At 41.3% G+C, this 18,027-nt stretch overlaps 1 protein-coding gene across 4 annotated transcripts in view; it reads left to right on the top strand.

The window, feature by feature from the left end:
• The window catches only part of PCDH15 (protocadherin related 15), a 1,188,119-nt gene that overhangs the window by 674,014 nt on the left and 496,078 nt on the right, over nucleotides 1–18,027 (top strand). For all 4 annotated transcript variants that reach the window (XM_019507771.1, XM_019507770.1, XM_019507773.1 and 1 more), the window contains 2 exons: nucleotides 5,259–5,452; nucleotides 17,301–17,433. In XM_019507771.1, coding sequence (XP_019363316.1) covers nucleotides 5,259–5,452; nucleotides 17,301–17,433 — 327 coding nt within the window. The remainder of the gene's footprint in view (nucleotides 1–5,258; nucleotides 5,453–17,300; nucleotides 17,434–18,027) is intronic.

The following is an 18,027-nucleotide window of genomic DNA, read 5'->3' as shown; positions in this document are numbered from 1 at the left end:
GATCTCCCCATAGATTATCATCATATGCAGATGTGACTATCTTTCATAATATTGCTTTGGTTGCTTTTTCTCTCTCCATGCTTACTCCAGTAATACTTTTCTATGCATGTTTCCCCATTTACAAAGGCTAGGAATAGACAGTACACACACATTGGTATAAGTGATTGGAAATTGGTTTAAACCTGTAACAGTACAGAAATTCAGTGCACATAGACTGGCTTAAAATAACCAAAAACAATTTAAGATAGGCTTGAATGTATGTAGAATTGGACTTAACTGATTTAGATTAAACTGGTCTGTCAAACTTCTGTCCCAGATCCCTTTCCAATACAAGCTAGGCCTCAATCTTCCTGCATCCCAGGATGCATTTCAGTTCCTGATAACCCAACCCTCTCACAGATCGGGCAGGCTAGCCTCTGCCCCAGCTTGCCTGTTTCAGCCCAGCAGGGAAGCCCTGCCCCCAGCTGTCACAGAGCTGAGGCAGTCTCCCCATCCCCACTGGCAGTAGTAGAGAGGTGGGCAAGGGTGGGGAATGGACCCCCACCCTAGTCCCAGCTCTTCCCAGTTGGGCTCTGCACATCATGGGTGGTGGAGGACTGACAGGCAGGAGGCTATCAGGGGGAAGGAACTGGGGTGCTTGGACCTTGGCAGAGCTACACTGTGGGAATGAAAGGCCTCATCTGGGGGCTTCTTTTCTCCCCCACCTCCTGTGCAGACCCCACCTGGTGTGATGGGGTGGGGGTGCATTCCCCCCTTCACCTGTCCCCCCCTGTGGCTAACAGTCAGAGGGGCTGATGATGGGGTGGAGCTGGGGTTATTGCAACCCAATGGAACCATGTGCAGGAAGCCCCTGCCTTGGGGGCTTTCCTTCCCACCTACTGTGCGGACCCCAGCTGGGGAACCAGAGTGGGGATCCATCTCCCCCATGACCCACCTTCTCTGGCTGACAGATGGGGGACTGGCAAGGGGGTGAGACTAGGGAGATTGCTGCCCAACACAGCTGGGAGGTGTGTGTGAGTGCCCCCTTTGGGCAGTGCAGGCATCTGCCTGCCTTGGCCAAGGATGTGTATTCTGTTTGATAATGGTCCTATCTACCCAGCTTAGAGAAAGCTGCATAGATTGATTCAATTGCCTCTCAGACTTTTTGACTCTCTGTACTTAGCCATAGTGTCTTGGGAGAAGAAGCCCCTAAAGTTTTGAATAATATCCTCTGAAATTCTGAGCCCTAATGAAGACTGACAGCATAATACTATGTTGATTAATAAGTTACGTGATATTTGTACGCAGATTGGAATGGGAGAAGAGAGCTTGCTTATCTCTCTATATGCTCCTGCTAGTGTCAATGTTGAAGCTGTTGAGAAAACAAGTTCTCATTGGCAGGCATTCCCTGGGTCTCCACATTTGCTAACTCTGTGGCAGCATTTAGGGATGCTGGTTCAGAGAGTAGTTTTCCTGGGTTTTAGAAATTTGTGTCATCATGTGTTACCCTTAAATTCAGAAGTTAATATCAAACATGCAATATGACATTCTGGGATTACAGTCTATACTAAGAAAACCAGGAAAACAGACAGGCCAGCAAAAAATTCACAGGGCTACCTATTAGGGCAATGCAAAGAAGGCCCTATTTGATTCAGATTCAACCTCAAGCAGGGACAGTGATTTGATTCGTTGATTCAGATCACTATCCCTGATTCGGCTCAACTAAATCTGGATCTGAAGATTCGATGCTGATTCAGAGAATCAGTGATTCAGACATAGACACAGCTTTAAAAGTTTTTTCTACATACCTTGAGGCTCGTGATCACTGAGATGCTGGAGCATCAAACAGGAGTGTGGAGGGGCTCTCTACATGCTCTGCGGCAAAACCGGAAGTGGACCAGAAGTAATTCCAGTCCACCTCCGGGTCTTCCGGTGAGCACACTGCTCCTCCCCCATGCTTCCCCAGCTTGGTGATTGGGTGGGGGGAAACCCTGGGTGCCCCTACAGATCCAGGAGGCATCAGTCACTGAGCCTGGAGGGGGAGTGGGGGGCTTCTGTGCACTCCCTGGAGGACCGAGAAATGGACCAGAAGTGCTTCTGGTCCACTTCTGGGACTGCTGCTGAGTGTGCTGGGGAGCCCTCCATGCTCCTATGGGACACTCCATGCACCCTAGCATTGCAGCATTCACAAGCCCCTGTTACCTAAAGGTATATAGAAAAAACATTTAAAGCTGTGTCTGTCTCTGAATCTCCGAATCTTTCCAAATCTCTGCAGATCGATTTGGAGGGTTCTGATTCGATTTGGAGAGGTTAAGGGGTCCTCTGATTTGATTTGGATTTGGAGATTCAGCCACTGAAATGAGCCAAATCTCTGCTGAACAGAATCAGGGACCAAAGCTTCACATAGCCCTACTACCCATCTTTTTTTTCCTTAATTACCTCTCTCTCAGCCCAGCCAAGAATCACTCCTCCTGTTTGATATCTTTCCAAACTCCTTGTGGCTATTCTCCTGTAACTGCCGGTGCCTCTTCCTGATTCACATCTTCATCTGTCCAAATTCAAATAGGAGCAGCAAGGAACAAAGCTGTACAATTAGTCTTTGTCACCCTGACTTCACTGCTATTCACTCAGGAAGATAAGCTGATGGACAGTGCTTGCCAATATATGTAGTAGAATTAACTGCCAAAAGGTTTCAGTATGCCATATTGCTCTGACTGATTTCATGCCCTGCAGTTAGAGGCAATGCATGGTGACAAAATCTTAGAACTGTCTGGAGAACTGCCATCTGTATCAGCTAAATATATATTTTAAAGAAGGCAAATAATGATTGCTTATCAGTTAGGAGGCTTTGAGTTTAGAGATCTTATCTTTGGAATTTCAACTCTTTCCTCCACATGTAAGTGGGGCAGAATAGTATATTACTTTTCCATTTTGTGAATACAATATTAAGAGGAAAGTTTCAATGCATAGTGTAAAGGTCAAGGTATAAGCACTAGCCCTGATTTATTGACAGCATTTATATTTTGTTTATATAGTAAGCCATTCATATTGCATATGAAAAGGGCAAAATGTGCATGATTTTGATCTGTTCTTAGCACATACTGTCTTCCTGAATCACCAATAACAGGATTTATAACATTGTTTTTGTTCTAAACATGACAGTAATGTGAGTGTAGCCCACTGATCATTCTAATTAGGTCTGTTTGGTATAAGATTCAAAAGATATACCTGTAATGACAAGTTATTTTAGCATGCTGTCACAATGCCATCTTTCAGAGACCATGAGAGTGTATGTATATGTTTGTCTTTGGAATTTTAAAATATATTAAATGTGGAAGCAACAGTTGTGTTTCCAATTGGAAACAGATTGTTTTCCAAGTGTATAAAACTTCCAATTTTAGCCCTAATGGATCTAAAGTTATCAAACCTTAGACTTATTTATCTTGGGCTTCATGTTGTATAATTTTGGGGGGAAATTGCTACATATGAAGAAAAAAAATATGCTTGGTTTTTTTCTTTTTAGCAGCAGGTGTTTTAAATGTTAGAGTTCCAGTGGGGAAAGGTAGATAAAAAACAGGTGATTTAGTATAAATGCATAATAAATGCAATTTATCGCATTGAACTGATTTTTTTCACATGGATATGACAATCATGTATGCGGTGTATAGTTGTTTGTATATTTACAAACTTGCATAAATCTCGAAAGCAGGAAAAAAGATAATAAGAACAAACAGTCTTGGATTCTCTATACATTTTATACATATGTGTAAGTTGTGTTTGTGTTTATTGTGGATGTATACAAATCTTTAGCATCTTGCATGTCCTCTGTTTACTATTCTATCCAAAATACACATGTAATCACATGGACAATTTTATGGGTGTTTCCTAAGCTAACTTGGTGAGGTTCTTTACGCAGGACTTTTGACTATTTGGCAGAAATAGCATTGTCCCAGTAAAAATATAAGGAACACAAGTTACGGAACTTTCAATAAGTAAATTTTGGACCCTAATTTAAATATTTATTTTGTAACTATCTTTTTTTTAGACAGTATTGTAAATTCCTATCAATAAAGAATAAAGTTAATGTTGCGTTAATGTTTTTCATTAATGTTTAGTTATTTTTTATAATTTATTTCTAGTCCAAAATGAATCCAGTTTGTTTTTCTGTTGTGCAGGAGTGTCTTATACATTTTGTGCATTTTAGCAATATTTCTTGGTACTCCTGGCAGCAATCCTCTGAAGCATGCTCTGCCAAACCATTCTTGCTCAACATGCATCAGACCCAGAAATGAGGTGGTGTACCTGCCCTTACCCTGCTCCACCCCTCCCCCCCTCACACACACACACACACACACACACACACACACACACACACACCAACATGTTACTCTGGAGTAGAAGTGCCTGACCTGTGACATTCATGCCAGAAGTAGCATGGGCAGCCGCTCTGTGTGGTGGGTGCCAGACTGGGGTGGGACAGACAGTACAGCAGCAGATAAGACGGGGAGAAGAAAACAAAGCAGCATATTAGGCTGGGAAAGGGACCAGAGTGGCACTCAGGTACTGTGCAAGACTGCAACATGTAACAGGTGCTTGGCATGTCAGTTACTTTAAGACAGGCAAAAGGCTCTGGAAAAAGTAGGAGAGTTTGAATGGTAACATCTGTGAAGTTTGGGTGTGGCGTAAAGGATGGTCAGAGCCATGTAATTAACGCTCAAGACACTGAGTAGTGACACCTGAATGGCACCATAGGATTCCTGGGGCAGCCTTTCTTTCTAAGGATCTAATAGCAACAAGGTATGGCAGCTGGGATGAAAGGAAGCAAGCCTGAGAAGTGAGAGCACAAAAAAGGCCAAGCAGCCACCATGGGGTGTCACAACTACCCCTGGAACCAGCACCTGTTATAGTAGTTGCCCCCCAACCTCACCCCCCCACACTTATCTAGAGATCTCTTTTGTTCTTTAGAGCAGTGGCAGGAGGTACCCTTTGGCATGTCTTCATGTCCTCATGAAGGCCTTTTGATTGCTGTGGGAGTGAATGAGCAGGGCATTTTCAAGACTGCTGTCCTCAGGAGTGCTGGAAAAGCAGTGTAGAGATTTTATGAAGTGTTTAAAGTATATAATTGTTGCACATTATTTTTAGTGACTGTACAGAAAAGAAATATGGTCTTTTCTCTCTTGATAATTTACTCCTCCCCATTTCCCAACAGGTTGTTGAAAGAAATGAAAATATAATAGTTGGTTGATCTTGAGCATTTACATTCTGATTTTCAATTACAGCTCACTGCTGTAGATGCAGACGAAGGGCCAAATGGGCAGATCACATATGAAATCCTGGCTGGAGCTCAGGGAGACTTCATCATCAATGACCAAACAGGCCTTATCACCATTACCCCAGGAGTTGTACTGTCAGTGGGGCAGTCATATGCTCTCACTGTCAGAGCATCTGATAATGCTCCTCCTTCAGAAAGAAGGTAATTCATTTAAAAATAAAAAGTCTTTTAAACTTGTGTTTAAGAAATGAGGCACACTCTTATTTTCAAAAACCTAAATCAAAGCAGATGCACAGGAAGATGTGGCTTCAATGTGCCATATTAACTCAGATACAGGATGAGATTTTTCCGCCCAGTCAGCATGTGGGGGGGAAGCCCCTTGTCTTATATTCACATACAAGGAAACCTCAGAAAATATCATTATCTATTGTTAAATGGTTGCCAAAAACAGCATATGATCAGGACTGCCAACTATGAAGTTGATTAAAATGTAGCCAAAATTGAACATGACTATAAAACACATGGCCCCTGTCGGGCAAACATATTGATGGGAACCTACCACAAGGATAGGTTAGTGCAGCCCATCTGAATAAGATATATGGTGGTGCTCATTGTGTGCAGCACCCCTCAGTGCTGTTTTTCAAGTCATGGAGAGCCACTACACTGAATATGTTTAGAATTCCTCTTCATCCCTACAGCTGCATTAGATCTTTCTTTCCTATTTTCAGTTATTCCTATTTCTTCACTACTCTTAAATGTCTGGCAAGCATCACCCAACAGGAACCGAAACAGTTTACCCAGAATCTTTCTGTTGTCCCCTCTCTCAGCCTGTCATATCTGGCGGGGGGTCGGGCTAGAAGATCTACTAGGTCCCTTCCGACCCTTAATCTATGAATCTATGAATCTATATATGTCTAGTGTGGCCCACCCTTCATGAGGTGGAGCCAGACCAGGTTGCCCTGTGCCTCATCTAAATTTAAATTTTTGAAGGATCCCGGGACTCATGACAAGAACACCCAGTTCCAGTCATGACTGGGGGCCTAATTAGCATGTGGATGTTTTGTATTGGGGGGCGGGGGGGGTGGAGGCAGGTAATTGGGAACACACACACACTTAGCAGTGCTGTGTTGTGAGGTCACCATGGGAGGTCACACTGTTGATTCTGCTGAGGCACAGCCCAATGAACTATATGGTAAATCAAGAACCTTTTGGCTTTGGGCTAATATCGTACGTCATTTGTACTATATATAAGTAGTTACAAAAGTGCTAGTTAAAATTGTGCTTATGGAGTATCTGAGCTAAAATTTGTAGTAGTTTCAAAGGAGATAAACTGCATCAGTTTTGGATGAACTAAGTCTATGGGTTCCCATAATAATTTCGCTATAAGTAAATCATTATAGCTATGTTTATTTAAAGGTCATTGTTTTCAAATTTGCCTCTAACATCCATGTGCTCAGGGAGAGTAGGGTCTGACAGTAAGGAGGTTCCCCTTACTGTCAGACCCTACCCAGCATCTTCAGGGAGAAAAAGTTGGGGGGGGCAAAAGGTGCTACCTGACCCCCCCCAGATTTATTTTCCCTGATGTAGCAGTGAAAAGGGGACAAATTCAAGGCAGACCTGCAATAATTAGATTTGATACCTGGATTTTTTTTTAATTATATCATTTTCCATATAAAGAACCTAATTATTGGGAATTACCTTATATTCAGGTTTGTCTTATATTTGAGTGAATATGGTATTCTGTTTTGTGCAGTGAACCCATTTTAGTTCTTTTGATAAGTATGATATTAGAAATTAGTGTAATGCATTCATTTTTATCCCTTATTTACATGTTGTCTGTAGCACACACTTTTCCTTCTTTAGGTCACTTGAAATGTTGTTGTTGTTGTTGTTTGTCTTTTGTTCTTTTAAATACATGATTACATATTCAGTTTTATCTGTGTATTTTTTTCATGCAATTAATTGAAATTGAGAGAGTGGATGGAATAAAACAAAGAAGGATATAGGTGTTAGTGGCTCTTTACAAGGGTTGCTCTGATGCAGAAATGATTAATAACAGACTGATCCTGAGCTTGAGACAGCCTTCTGTCCAGGTGACAAGGAATTATGGCATGCTGTTCTTTCAGAGTTGGCACATTTTGGAATATAAATAGCAAGCTGTGCAAATAGTAAAGTGTATTCCACTGAAATCTAAATTCAAACCTGCTGGGCTATCAGTTTGCTCTGTTTGGATTTTAGCAGGACTTTCACTACTTAAACTAATGATATCTAGTTTTGCTTTCCTCCTTTTGTTTCTTAGTTTCTTTGTACAGGCAAAACATGTTATTCTTTTACTACCATGTAGAGAAATACATCAAGATGGCTGAGATGACATGTTCTGGGCACAGTGTCTTGTTGCACTGATAATATGACAAGTTCATTCCATTGATGGCAATGGGGAAATGGTAGCCTCATTTAATGGCACCTCTGTAATGCTTTTCAGATCCATACAGAGGGAATTCAATGGAGGAGGAAAGGGTCATCATATAAGATAGAATGTAGATGGATTCCCCACCTCCCTCACTACAGACATCTCAAATCCCAGTTGTGTTGTCAGATGTATGAGAAATTAGCACACCATGATGGCTAAATTATGCAGAAACATTTGCTATTACTATTTCATTATTATAGTTTAATTTTGGAAATGTTCTAATCCATGCAGGTTCTGAAAACATGTATTCTTACTGTTATTTTAGCCTTTCCTTCCCTCTTATAATTTGTTTTCACAGTTAGTAAGTCCAAATGTTAATAGGTCCCTGAAGAAATTCTTTTTCTGTTACATAGGTGGGGATGAATTCTGTTCTATTGCAGAGGTTGTTTATAACTGACCACATGAAAAGTAAAAACAGTTCCTATGTCTTGTGGTTCCTTGCAGCCTGCTTCACTTCTTTGTTCTGAAACTACAACAACAATATTTTTACATAAACGTTAGCAGCTTAATGGGAAATCATGCTCTAACCAAGATTTGCAAAAGTGATTTGAGGTGCCTCAATTTGTGTGTCCACCATGAGACATACAAAAAGAGATTGACTTTTCAGAGCATGAATGTTAGCACTGTATGTGAATGAGGGCCCCTCTACATGTGTAGGTAAAGTCATGATGGGATCTAATGCATGATCCACACAGTTGTGCCTCCTGCCACAGTCAGGCTCCTTCCAAAGGCTGGAAAACTGCAGCTGCCTTGAACTCCCAGCTGCAGGGGTGCACCCAATCAGTTGATGGGAGTCCCAGCCACATAATATCTGTAGCATTATTAGTCATCTGAAAATCTTGTCCACTCTGTAAATATCCATTCTAAAGGACAGGCAGATGGCAGGCAATAATAGAAGTATCGTGGGAATGATTTTGCTGACTCAGAATCAAGTTACTCATGCATGCTAAGGAAATTATTGACTGTACCCAATAGAATCTTTAGATAAATATCTTAATTTCTACAAATGGTAATTCCACAGTTGCTTCAATAGGTAATAATCCTGTTTTCTTGCACTACATTATGCACTTTGAGTATGTTGCAATAAGTACTGCTTCATGCATTTCAGGAATAAGCTAAGGAATAACTAACTTATTATGGGGTACTGTCATGGCTAGATTCTTTGCTAAGTAAGTATGAGGTGATATGCATAAAACAGGATATACATTACTTAGGGTACAACACAATATTGAACTGTGCATGGATTGTCTCTTTGTTTTTATGTAGCCTAAACATAACTGTAAGGGAGATGGGGGGAAAAAATAAATCTTTTTAGATCAGGTTTTAAATTTAATTTTTCCAAACCTCCCTGAGAATCTAGTAGTAAAATCACTTAGGATCTGGAAAACCTATATGCCCTTAATGATCGGGACCTTAATTTTTTGACAATAACAAAAAATGCAAAGATTTTATCTGTGGGATGTGTACAATTCCATGCACATGGTTTATCATATATTCTTAATGACATCATTCAAATAAAGATTCCCTCAATTCTTACTGTCAAAATTCCAGATGGAATGTTATCACATTATTATACATTTTATCTGAAAGGAAATGATACGAAGTATAAATGAGAACATAGTAAAAATCACAACAATTAGGGTCAGAATAGTAATGTTGTAAATAATACACTCAATTGTTATAAAGCCAGTTAAAGATTTTAGTAGACTGGGAATCACTGGTGGGGGGAGCACAGACCTCCAACACACCCTCTTCCAGTTGGTATAATAAAGCAAAGAGACACTAACCTAGATATCAAGAGGAAACGTGACTCTGGGAGCTTCTGCTAATTTCCTGAGGAAGCTTACCAGGGCCTCTTTGCTCAAATCTAGGAATTATGTCCTTTACTGACTTGCTTGTTTATTCTTTTTTTTCTTTATGAGCCCTGACCATGAAAGAGATGAAGAACATTGAAAATATTTATTATTAAAAGTAATCTTTTATTGAGATCTCTTTTAAATGTTTTAGCCATTAGGGATACAAACTGTTATATAATTCTGATAACTGACTTATAATGCTATAACTGACATATAATTTTGATTTTTATATAACTTTAATGACTCCAGCAAACAAAAAATCTTTAAAAAGGAACAATCCTTTTCAAATAATCTTTTGAAAGATTTTTAGCTGATTTGATTCCATGGCTAAAGGCCAGAGATGAATTCCTGTTTCCATTGAAATTAGTAGCATAGGTACGAAGTTTCTTCCTTGAAAATCACTGAGAAGTTTGACAGATTTTTCCTGTATTTAGCATGGTGTATTTTATGATCACTATAAATGGAAAACGTAAAAAATAAAGGTTGGAGTGTAATCAATAGCCTGTACCAATTATACAGTTGGTCCAGTAAAAGATAGCCCAAAGAATGCTTGCCTCTCCTAAGTTTCTAAACTATTATTGCTAAAACACTCCAAACCTACATAAAAAGTAAAGCAACCCTTTACTTGCAGTGGGTAAAAGCTTAATTAAAAAATGATATAGCTTGTAAATGGTGGAGAAAAATATAAAAGAAAGCAAGAAATGACTTTTCTTCTTTGTGACTCTATATTTAAATTAGCTGAATTTTATATAATATTTTGGAATACCACTTCAAATAATTCATTTGTAATTCATTTATAAGCAAATGGTAAAGTATTGTAAGCAGTATTATTAAGATATCTATTAGTAGCCAGTGTTAATATGATACAGGAATAGTAAAATATATCATTATGTTAACAAAGGACAAACACTTTATGATAGATCTTTTCAGCTTTTAGCTATTTATGTCACAGTTGAGCAGGCTTTTATGACCGATGTCTAGTGAAAAGAAAGGAAATTTGTAATACCTAAGAAATTATATATAGTTTTTATGTGTTCTCTGTCCTTTCAACTTAAATTGTAAAATAATTTAATTTAGTAATCAAAATGACCACATCAAGTTCATTAATCTTCCCAGAATATCTTTTCATAACATCCCTGAAATGAATACTAAAAGTAAAGGTATTTCCTCTTTGAATGGGGCATGCCACGATGAAATATATCCTCAGATACAAATTGGTTAATTGCATAATACTCTTTGTAGTTGTACATACATTTTTGCATTAACTGAAATGGAGACAGTAAGCAGGGGAGGCATAACATTTACAGAATGCACCCTGGGACAATCCTCTCTCAACTTTCTTCTACCAGCTTCCTGTCCCTCCCACACTTTACCTTCTTGCTTTGCAGTGACCAGGAGCAAGACCAAACAGCAGCATTACCAGGATGTGTCAAAGTGCAAGGCATTCTAGGAATTTAGATCTCTACAGCAGCAGTGGAGTTTGCAGTTGCTAGAAGGGAAATTTCTCCCCAGTTTTGCTGCTGAAGCCAGCGTTGAGAAAACAACAACAAAAAAATAGTGATTTTGGCAAAAAGATAGGGTGAATTTTCCTTCCAGCAATGGTGAACTGCACTGACGTTCTATAGAACTGTAATTCCAGAATGCCTTGTTCTCTTTGATGCACACTGCCAATCCTGCTGCTTTGTGCAGCCAGAACATCCAAGTGGATCAGGTGGTTGAGACGTTAAGACATCTCCTTCCCATTTTCCTAGCATAGAGATGGGCAAAATACAGCCAGTGAGCCAGGTGACTGGATCAGCTCATGGCTGCACCCATGGTGCTCTACATGGGGCCAAGACCTGCCTGCCTTGGTGAGGGCATCCCGCACCAGGCTCCTGCCCAGCCCTGGCCAGCATGCAAAACTTCCAGCAGGGCTGTTCCTGGTATGGCTACAGCTAGTTGTGTATTATTCTGCTCTGCCTTCAGCTGCGGCTCCTGCTCCTGATCTTTCCCGTATTATGCTGTGACTCTCTGGATGGTTGGGAAGCTCCAGCTGGGTGGCTCCCACTCCAGCATGTGGGTCTCTGATTCCCAGGAAGGTGGCAGGGAGCTGAAGCCAGAGCCCCAAATGCTGGGGCAGAAGCTGGGGCTGGAGCTGCCCTCCTGCCCACCAGAAATGGCGTGGTGCAACAGGAGTTACAACTGGAAGCAAGGGAGCAGAGCAGCATCCAGCTGGCTGTAGCCACTTTGGGAACAACCTCACTGGAAACTGCTCCTACCATGCTGCATGAGGTTGCTATGGGTGGGCAGGCGGGCAGCTTCAGTCAGGTGGCTCCTGGCCCAGAGGACAGGGCTCTGGCTTCAGCTCCTGGCCACCTTCCCACCAGAGTGGCATAGCAGGGGCAAAATCAGGAGCAGGAGCCACTGCTGGAGGCAGGGGATGCAGAGCAGCTCCTAGCCAGCTGCAGTCACACCAGAAACAGCCCCATTGGAAGCTGCTTGGTGCAGCATGACAGAGGCAAGAGCAGAAGCTGCCAGTAGGGCAGTAGGAACAGCACGAGGCTGAGCTGTGGGCACCAGTGAGAGAATGCCATAGTCTGCCCCTGTGCCAGCAGGTGGGGCTCAGCCACATACAAGGTGCCATAGGGGCAGCCACAGACTATACCACCCAGGTGAACTCTGATGCATGTACCCTCTGCCCCCCACCCCCTTTGCCCCCAGCAGGCTCCCAGGACCTAGTGCTTAGGCACTTTCCTCCCCACACACATGCACGTCCCCCCAGCCCGCCACACACACATCCCAGCCAAAGGAGCTGTCACTGCCCTGCAACCCAGTCCCATGCCTCAGCCACTCCTCACAAACAGTGCTCCCCACCTGCCCACAGTCCTATAGGGAGTTTTGGTGGTTAGTTGCAGCAGGGAGGGTGGATGCAGATCTGGCCTGTGACAGCTTATCAAAACTCCCCTTGTAGCTCTCAGACCCAAATAATTGCCCACCCGTGTCCTTTACTGTCCAAGTCCCCAAGGTCTGGAACAGCCTGTCATCGGAGGTTGTTCAAGCACCTACATTGAACACCTTCAAGAGTAAATTGGATGTGTATCTTGCTGGGATCCTATGACCGCAGCTGAATTCCTGCCCTTTGGGTGGGGGGCTGGACTCAATGATCTTCCGAGGTCCCTTCCAGCCCTAATGTCTATGAAATCTTGCACCTCTTCCCTTCGGCAGTGCCCAGAATATATGCCCTACCTGCCCTCCCCATGTTATGCTACTGGTGACCAGAGCATCTACATTAGCTCAGAGGGCAAACAATTTCCCTGTAGCTTCAAAGTGATAAGAAAGGAGGAGCTTCCTACCATATGAATGGCTATTTAGAGTTTGTTCTCAAAAACACTCCTATGTGTTATGCATTCTGGGCTCAAGGAATGCAAGGCCAAAGTGGAAACTGGGCCACATTCTCTCCAGTGCTTTTCCTAGAATAATGGGAGATTTGCTTTGCCTCATACTTGTACTAATGGTAGCATTAGTCACACTCTTGCCGTATACATATGTGAACTGTTTTAGATGCAGAATTGTTCACACTTTGATAAAGTGGAAGCCTCTCTCTTGATCTTGGTTCTAAAGCTTTGTTTTATTACAGAAGTCACATTTTCATCTTTTCACATGGTATATAGTACATGCGCTGCAATTGTTTACAGTGTAGAAGACTCTTTATCCTTTCATTATGCTGAAATATTTTTCCCAACAGCTTGCATAGCCCCTGCCTAAACTTATAGAATAAATGGCTACAAGTGGAGAGCACTGAAGCATGTCAGTAAATGGTCTGCGGATAATAAAACATTAGGAATAAAGTATTATACTGAAATCTTCTAGGTTACAGGCTGGAAGTATTTTATTTCTATGCTTTTATCTTGGAGTTGAAAATTTGCTGAATATGAAAAGCCAAGTGTAATGAGCAAACAAAATCCATATTTTAAACCAAGTTTGGTTTAAGGTAGTTGGGTGTTATTAAGACATAGGAAAAGAAGATACAGAGCCAAAGTAATTTCATTCTCAATAGTTGTAAGCATGCACACTAAAAGCTAAAAAGGTATTTACATGTGCATATAAAATAGTGGTAATAGAGCTCATAAGAAGTCATTTGCATGTGTAAACAGCAATTGCATGTGCTACAATGGGTTCTTATCAGCTTATTCATCATACTCATTTTTTAACACTTAGCTCTGGTAGGTTTTTCAAGTCCAATAATCCTGATTTGTAGCATTAGTTTAAATAATGGATTTGTGGAAAATCAGTGGAAAAGTAGTGATGTTTAAAATATCACTGCTACCTAACAAGGAATTCATTTCACACATAGTGTATTCAATATTATTCCTTTTAAAAATCCAGCTATTGCTTAATTGACTCAGATCCCTTTATATCTACTGTGTCCATAATCTTCAGGTTTGAGCTTCTTAAACACTTATCACAACAACAGGTGTTAACTGCTCTCATTTACATCTGTACCCTAAAGTTCAGTGGAAATTTTGTATTTGTGTTTAGACTATGATTAAAAGTAAAGCAAATAATCATCAAACTTATGTTTGGTGATTGTTTTCACTAAAATGTCACTTCTTCAGGGTAAAGGTGAAAATGAGTTTTGCAGCCACACAGAAGACAGCATTTTTATGAAAAGCTTGATAAACATGTCCCTGCCCATGTGTGGGGAAGTAAGACTCCAGCTCTCAACACCACTACCTTTTCCCGCCTCTAACCCTTCAGCCCCCCAGGGCACCCCACATTCTAATATACTATAGAACTAGTATGAAGAAAAAGAAACTAGAAGCTTTACTAATTTACTAAGGACATAGGGCTATAGTATTCAGTTTAAGATTGAAGCAAGAGCATATATAACTTTATTGGAATGAGTTAAAAACAGTCCGAAAGGCTGTAAAATAGGAGTTATGTTACCAGGAATAGGTAACAGACAACAGATTTTGGAAAAAAATGTGAGCTTGATTAGTGGTACATCAAGATTGTTAAAAGAAGAGTGGGTCATTAACACTTGTGGAATGAAACGTTTAGAAGGAATCAGGTAAATGTTAATGAAGTGTGAATTCAGTTGATGCTTTCACTGCTTCCTGAATATAAATGCCACTGCCACTGCCAGGCAGTTGGTTTTAAGCTTTGAATTGAGCAGGAATCAAAGGGAGGTGCAAGCACACTGCCCCTGATTCACCTCTGTTTACATTCCATAGTAAATGTAAAAGTAAAGTACAGCACCAAGCAAGTACTAGATCAGAATCCTGTGTAGCTAATTATCAAAATATTAATGACTGAAGTTCTGTTATAGTATTTAATTAAATGTAGTTTCAGTTAACCCAAAAGCTATTTCAAATTAACTTTAAATGTATGCATCTGATTAGTTTGGATAGCAATGTTTTAAATATTAATGGTCTATTAATGGTTCTTATCACAGTAATAGGACAGGACAGCTATTAATGTCCTGTACAGCATTAACGGCACAATAGAATTTTTCTTCTAGAAATGTTGGGCATCTCTGTTGTCATGGTACTGTCCTTTAATGCTAAAGATAATTAAGAATTAAACTCTGACAAGCAATTTATCCAGAGGAGGAACTTGTTACAAGTGAGTGATGCACAATAGGTCTGTGGAGAAGCAGCTAGTATTTGTTTCAGATTTGGATTCAGCTGATTCAGGGGGCAGTGATTTGATACAGTGATTTGAATCACTGTCCTGAATCGATATGACTGAATTGATAGAGTCTCCAAATCAAACAGGCCCCATCCCCCACCTGCTCTCCCATCCCTGTCAATGGCTGTCCCATCCAGCACCAGTGTCCTGGCTCTTAAAAAAAAAAAGAAAAGAAAAGAAAAGAAAAAAGCTCTGCACTCACTTGGTCCTGCAAGGTAGAGGGGTGATCCCCACTGCCTCCCAAGTGCCCTGTGCTATATAGGGAGCTCTGCCATGAGCCCCTATCCCCCACTCATTCTCCCAGCCCCATCAATGGCTGCCCCACCTGTCCCCAGTGTCCTGGCCCTTAAAAAAAAAAAAAAAAAAAAAAAAAAAAAAAAAAGCAAAAAAAAAAAAAGCCCTGCACTCACCAGCTGTTGCCAGGTTGGGGGGGGGCAGTCCCTGCTGCACCACACTGCCCCATGCTGCAGGAGGGGCTCTGCCATGCCCCCTCCCAGAAGCTCCAATGGCCACTACAGCATCTTTAGACTGCAGGGCCTTTATTATTATTATTATTTGTATTTATTTATTTTGTTTAAGAGCCAGTATGCTGGGGCCGGGTGGGGCAGCCATTGGTGGGGTTGGGGGGCACTCAGGGGGGCTGAAGGAGCAGACAGTGAATGGGGCTTGGTGGGCTTCCCTCCATGGTGCCCTTCACCCTCTTTCAGCCCCCCCCACCCCTTACTTACTGTCACGGAGTCTGGGTCCAGCTCCCTGCATCGGCGACCAGAGACTTCCCAAATCTCCAAAGCTCTCCAAATCTTTTCTGAATAGATTTGGAGAGCATTAAATCAATTCAGATCTTTTTGTTGGTTTCCTGATTTGAATCAGATTCAGAGGTTCAGCCACTGAATCTCCTCCAAATCAAATCAGCACCTGAAGCTTTGCATAGCCATAATGAACTATACTTTACTCCTTTGGAGTTAGTTTAGAAATGGGCTACACCAACACTATCCAGCTGTTAGTCTATGGTCTGCATGAATCCCATGAGGAGTTAATCTGCACCTCTCAGATTCCCCCTGACTCCATTGGCTTCACTGTTGTGGCTGCTGCTGCATCCAGGAACTCCAGGCTCTCCCACCATTCTCCTTCCCGGGGGCAGGGGAATAAAATGTTATTTCCCAGCATGTCCAGGGGAGCCAGCTGCACAGTGCAGTGGGGGAAGCCTCAAGCAAGAAGGTGCACTGAGGCTGCTGTCCTACAACATATGTAGTGTAGCAGTGGTGGGGGAAACTACTCACATGCTGCTGGGGGGGCCTGCATGTTGGGGGCCAGAGACTGCACCTGTGGCCCCTGATTCTGTGGCCCCTGGTTGTTAAGAAATTGGACAGACCTGGGATAGACTTTTAGCCTCATTGAGGTGTATGTGAATGGTGCTTCTAAGCTGCCTAACATTCTCCTGGGGCTGTTCAGGCTATTTTAACTCTCACTGTAACTTTGGAGCAGTTTCACTTGAGTGTGTCTACATTACAGGTTTTGCTGAAACTGAAGTTTATATATTCATGCCAAAGCTAGATTTAGGCAAGATAGCTTGGATACTGCAGGTAGTACAAGTTTTGATGACAGTGTTCACTATGACCGGAGTCATGGTAATAGTCCAGGTATTTTCTCTGCTTTGGAGTACTATGTATTCCAGACTTTCTTCAGCATTTCCTACATTTTGTCCCCCAAAGAACAAAGCTGGATTTAGAGCAGATAAAGATGAGATAAGCATGAGTAAAATATCAGAACTTGGCACCTTGTTAGAAAAGATATTATTTTGCTTAGGTGCTTTTGCTTTTTATTGGCAACGTATTTTTCTTGTGCAACTTTTAAAAATTCATTTATATTTCATTATGTTGAAATGAAAGTGTGAATAATTTCTGAGGTAATGTGCAGGGAAGTGTATTTTGAAGGGATTGAAATAGGGGAGGAAGATGTTGTGATCTACAAGAATAGGACAGCATATAAATGTAGAAATTTGAAGTTGCATTGCCATTGATTTTTATTTGTTTTTCTTTTTCTGTCCCTGCAGGAGTTCCATCACTACTATTTACATTGAGGTACTTCCTCCAAACAATCAGAGCCCTCCCCGCTTTCCCCAGCAGATGTACAGCCTTGAAGTTAGTGAAGCCATGAGAATTGGTGCCATTTTGTTAAATCTGCAGGTACAGAACACTTCACTGTGTAAGCCTCTATGCAGTTACTTCTGCTTACTTACATGACACACAAGGTCTAGTCATCCTATCATAGAGGTCAAGGCCTCTCTTATACTCAGTTCTGTATCAAAAGTCTTGTTTTTGGCATAGTGAAAAATAAAAAAAAAGCTAACTTGACATTTTCACAGCCTTCCAGATCTTTCTTCAAAACTTTCATGTGGTTTTCATCAGTCATTTACTGAGAAGTATGACAAGGAATAGATGATTTTTAAACTTTATAGTGAACGAGCTGCTTGAGGAAATGAAGTGTGTAGTCAGCATGAAATCCCTGAGCTTGAAGGGCCTGTATTTACTTAGAGGCCGAGTTCAGGATGTGGTAATGCAAGTTTTCTTGTATTTTTCTGCCAGTCTTTGACTTAATTTAAAATGTGACAGAGCAATTTTAGTTCACTCTCCATTTATCCTTTCCTTCTGTTCTGAGACTGCCAAAAACATTGCTAAGTATGATTACGGTAGCTACTAACTGTGAAGTCCCCTAAAACCAACAAAACACACACACACACACACACACACACACACACACACACACACACACACACACAC

Source organism: Gavialis gangeticus, unplaced genomic scaffold, assembly GCF_001723915.1.
Source record: "Gavialis gangeticus isolate Ggan-Ray unplaced genomic scaffold, GavGan_comp1, whole genome shotgun sequence".
NCBI lineage: Eukaryota > Metazoa > Chordata > Crocodylia > Gavialidae > Gavialis > Gavialis gangeticus.
Note: the sequence above shows the minus strand (reverse complement) of the source record. Positions and strands in the feature narration are given on the sequence as shown.